This window comes from Echinococcus granulosus (assembly GCF_000524195.1).
Source record: "Echinococcus granulosus chromosome Unknown EG_S00003, whole genome shotgun sequence".
Classification (NCBI taxonomy): Eukaryota; Metazoa; Platyhelminthes; class Cestoda; order Cyclophyllidea; family Taeniidae; genus Echinococcus; species Echinococcus granulosus.
The window spans coordinates 15,504-20,563 of record NW_020170383.1 but is presented as its reverse complement, the minus strand read 5'-3'; the positions used below and the strand labels follow the sequence as shown (position 1 = coordinate 20,563).

The 5,060-nt window shown below is 43.1% G+C and overlaps 1 protein-coding gene across 1 annotated transcript in view; it reads right to left on the bottom strand. All coding sequences in view use genetic code 11, as the record gives it.

Annotated features, from left to right (window-relative positions):
* Window positions 1–2,002: 2,002 nt before the first annotated feature.
* Window positions 2,003–5,060, bottom strand: part of EGR_00683 (Long-chain fatty acid transport protein) — a gene marked incomplete at both ends in the record, with an annotated part of 4,658 nt that continues 1,600 nt past the window's right edge. The window contains 4 exons of the mRNA XM_024489932.1: window positions 2,003–2,073; window positions 2,233–2,613; window positions 2,700–2,967; window positions 3,115–3,324. Coding sequence (XP_024355335.1) covers window positions 2,003–2,073; window positions 2,233–2,613; window positions 2,700–2,967; window positions 3,115–3,324 — 930 coding nt within the window. The remainder of the gene's footprint in view (window positions 2,074–2,232; window positions 2,614–2,699; window positions 2,968–3,114; window positions 3,325–5,060) is intronic.

Below are 5,060 nucleotides of genomic sequence, written 5' to 3'. Positions count from 1 at the left end.
GAGAGAGAGAGAGAGAGAGAGAGAGAGAGAGGAAAACTCCCGAAAAAAATATCTGATTGAAGAAGCTGCAAGTTTTTACTAACCGATCACACAAGATGTCATGCTGTTTAGCAATCCACAATTTCCTAGTTAATAAATTGACACCAGAGTTCCAAATCTCAAGCACACCCTGTTAGAGTGATTAAGTTGTTTCGTGATCACCTTCAAGGCCCGTGACAATTAACTTACTTTTGGGTTAAGAAATATCGCACCACCCATACGACAATCACTTGAATTTACGCAGTGGATGTCTCAAACGCCTTCCCTGCATTGCCGACATACAATAGAGGCGGTTACACCCAGTGGTAGAAATACAATTAAGTTTTCCGCGCTGGAGTGTGTAAAATCAAACCCCCAGTGGTTGATTCATGGAATAGACTAGTCAGAAAGATGTATTGTAGTAAAAACCAAATTTGATTTGTGTTATTGACACAGAGAGTATAAAGCCATTTACAGGACAAGAAATAATTAATGATAATAACTCAAAATAATCCGACAAATTCAGTGTATTTGGTGAAAACCGGGACAGAATATGCGTAATCGTCGTAAAGAGGGGGCTGGGGTAGGGGCTACCGCCATTGGCTCGAAGGCCAAACCCGCCCAGCGGAAGTACAGTCGTGGTGAGTTAAGTGGCCTTGAAAGTGGAACAACGAGATAAACAAGTAAGGTGTTGTTAATGTTATCCAGCTTGCCTCTTGGTTGAAGGCCATTTCGCTTAGTTTTCGATTGCCTTAGCTACTCAAAGCCTGCTTGACTAACTTCAGTAGAAAGGCGGAGAGCCAAACTGCCAAACGCCAAAGTCAATGGCTCAGTGACATGGCCTACAAGGAAGGCAAAGCCTAATTTGAAAGCAAAACGCATATGACTTGCGAACATCCTGTTTTCAGATAATTGACCTCAGCCAACATTGCAACACAGTGAACGGGTCATCTTGAGGGCCAATGCAAGCCTGCATATCGATAATAGAGGCATGATCGGCATCAGCGGATCTGCACGCCACCAGCACAAACGCCGACTTGCATAACAGTGAAAGGCTTGACAACCGTTAAGCCATAATTTAAAGTAAAATCCAACGCGGCCTCCCCCATCCACTCCTGACATGCTCTGAATCACCTGCCTGTCATGTCCGCGAGTAAAGCATGCTCCATTCCGCACACAGCGGTCAACACAAAGGTAGTGTCCAAGTTAGCCAAACCTCTTTCCAAAGAACATAGCTTTTAAATGTTGAAAGCTAGTCATGCCGCTACGGTGACACCGTTTACACGCGCAAGCCCTCGAGAATATTTCAATGGCAAGATACGCGGAAATCAAATCAATGTGCAAAGCAATCAACAACTCGGCATCTCGGGTGGGTTCAAGATTTCCCCCTCCAACCAACAGCCCTGTTTTGGAAACCAGGAGATGCAGAACCCTGTTGTCTCAAGCATCATTAAATTTAGGCACAAATTTACCACGATATTGGCGCCATCATTATTATTCACATAATAAGTGGTAAAAATTTAGGAAATTCGAAGCATTAACGGAAATGTCCTCACTAATGAGTCCGTAGAGCTCACATCAACCGGTCACACTTTACTGCACGAGAATTAGGGGTGTCACGTTTCTTCATCGCTTGAGGGTAAAGAGGATTAACAGATTTTTATACACAATAGGAGGCGGAGGAGAAGGGGGAGGAAAAGGAGAGGGAAGACACAGCCAAAGCACAAAAGGGAGAAGGGGAAACAATGTTGGCAATTCCTGGCTTGTGGAGGACATTTATACATTTTAAAATCGAAATTTATTAGCCAGAATACTGTTGTACGTAACGTCATCCAACGGGTGGTACACATTTGTCTTCGTGTTCAAGTAGTAAATTCTATCCTTCGTGGCAGTGATATCAAACCCAGTCTTCATCATGTTTATCTTCTTGAATTTGAAAGTGTCTAAAAGATGTGATAAAAAAATTAAACAATTGATACGACACCTAATATGGCGCATTTCCTATCCTCACCAGTGGGGAAATAACAGGTTGGCCAAAACTAATTCCAAAGAGCGCTTAAATTATGTTAAAAATATATTTTACGGTGCGACTACTTTGCAGCTCACGTGACACCTCAGCACCTTAAAAGGACGTAGAGAGCGTGCATTTTCACACAGAATACAAAACAGTTGGCGTTTAAGCTAGATAAATAAAAATAGAATATGATGACCTACCGGTGGTATCAAGCACTTTCATGAATCGCACAAACAGCGGACGAGCATAGAGTGGTAGCTGTTTTGCAAAGACGTCGGCCAGGTCCTTTAAAACTTCAATTTCCTGAGCCTCTGCGCTCTCACCACTCCCACCGGCGCGGCCATTGGCAATGGCCTTGCCGATGTCCGCGTTTTTATCAAGAGACAGTGCCAGCATGCCAGCCCGACCCTCGTTGCCAGGCACCTTGACGCCGTAAACGGCACAATCGGCAAAGTTGATCGCCTTACCAACCAAATTTTCCACTTCTGTTGTGGAAACATTCTCACCACGCCAACGGAAGGTGTCACCCAATCGATCGACGAAGTAGAAGTAACCGAATTCGTCCTGAACCAAAAGATCACCTGAGAAATGGATAGTAAAACGCTGAGACTGATTTGTAAGAAGCAAATACCAGACGACTCAATCGCGAAATTCCAATTTCCCTTACCCGAAAGGAAATACTGGTCACCATGGCACTTGACGTTGGAAATAACTTTGCGTGAGGTCTCCTTGCGATTTATGTAGCCCTCAAAATTACGGATAGGGCTGGAGCGCTTAATTCGACCGACAAGTTGACCAACTTCATTGTACTCGCACAGTTCACATAGATTCGTTTTGGGATTTCGAATGACTTCACCGGTCTCTGGGTCTGTCTTAACCAACAACACGGGGTAGACTGAAGGCAGAATGATTGAAGTGTAACCCAGTGAGCCAACCTAGACGCGAATCAACGGAGAAGAGGCATTAATAAGTAAAAGGAGTACCTAAACATTCCTATTTTAGAAATAGCAGATAACAGGCTTTTACAGTACAATGATTGTAAGATAGGATTGATGATGGTTGCATAAAGTAGAGCGACTGACCCTGTTCTCCGAATTAGCAAGATTGGAGTTTGATTCAGTAGCACCATAGAATTCACCCATTCGCTTAATACCAAAACGCTTGACGAAATCCACCCAAATTTCACGCCGAACGCCATTACCAGTGGCCAGACGAACTTTGTGCTGCGTTTCTTCAGGTGTATATGGTTGAGCCAGGAGGTAGCGGAGGGTTTCCCCAACATATTGGATGACCTACAGCGATTTAAAAGCGAGACTTCAATAAAAGTCACGAGAAGCTGACCATTAATACATGGGAATAAGGCTCTACCTCTTTGCAGTAAATAAGTTGAGAGGTGATACCCATAGTGCTACTGTACAATCAAGAAACATTTCGGAAATGCCACCAAGAGTCACAGGGAAGGTTTAGTGTAATCAAATAATTCTAAGAGACTTTGCCTAGTAAAAATCGAATAATCGTAAAAAGGTTCTTGAAATATTTACTTCACTGCAATGATCACAATTTAAACACTAAGATACAATATATTCCCAACAAGACGCGCTTTTGCTGTCAATCTTTCCTTCGTGCACTGCCTCTACGAGCAAACAACCTAGCTTCAGCCACTTCCGGAACTACCTCACTTCTGCCTCCCAAATATCCATTTCCCATGTGATCATACAATTGCTTAATGATTAGGAAGGAAAAACATCAGCTAGGGGAATATGCAAGATGAGAGACTCAGAAAAGGACGAGGATGAACATGAGGATGATGATAAAAAAGGGGTCAGTGTCTGCCAATCTCTCATCCTCAAGTGTTAGGTTTTGCGGTGATATAAGGTATTGCGTTGCGTTGTGTTGTAGGGAGACGACTTGGCGCCGACTGGTCAACTGGTTCTATCTGTTTTTGAAAAAAAGATTTTTCTTGTACACCTTCTAGTTGTGTCATGCAGAGCAGACAAAGATTGTAGCCTCAATTACTGTTTGGTCTTCAGCAAGTGAATAATTTTATTCAGAGCGCATGATTCTGCCTGCAGTTCACTCACCACGAAAAAGCATGGCCTCAGAGCTGTGAGTAGGCGTTTGCGTGCGTTGGTAGTGGAGCTGTATGTGAATCCTTTAAGGATAACCAGTGATGCATTTGGTTGCTTGATGTTGCAATGTAGAAGCCATTTCATGCTATAGACTAGTCAATCAGTCAGCCAGTAAGTAAATAGTTCTCCCACAATGAGGCGCTTTTATAAGGTGAAGCAACATATTATGAGATGAGGGTCGATTAAAAACAGGGAGAAAGGGATAGTGGAGAGCCCAGTAAAAAGCACTGTACGGTTAGACTTATACATATCTTTCCACAGTTTATAGTGCAGGTGTCCATCTAACAAATATACGCAGTTTATAACAAGCCACTCGAGCGAGCTATACCGTAAACCGTATGAAGTGGCTTAGCCACCAAGGTAAGTAATCTTAATGACGGTTCAAAGGATTCGCCGAGGTATCTTGCTAAGATATTAGAGAGCTTAAAAGTGGATTAACACTGCTTTCCAGGAGTCGGTAATTAGCAAGGTACACACGGTGCAGCTTGCACAATGAGACGAAGGAGTGACGAAGTGGTTGTGCAAAAACACGCCTGCAGACAGAACTGAGCCTTTAAAAAACCACCATGATTTCTGCAGTCACTAACGCGCTTGAGGCATAAATGCACAGCTAGTGATGATGTTGCCATTCACACAACAAAGTTAACAAAAAGAGGGCTAAGGACTTTCAAGTTATCCACAATAGTTCAATAAATTTACGCTGAATTAACGCTTACGTGACAATGGGTCGACGTACTGAACTAATCAAGAAACTAAAGGATATGAGTTTCAGTCAGAAGCTGCCAAAAAAAGCAAAAAAACCAACTCACCGTGCAGTTGTACTTGACACAATCAGCCCAAAATTTTGAAGCGGAGAAGCGAGTACGGAGGACAATCTGAACACCACAAACAACCATTTG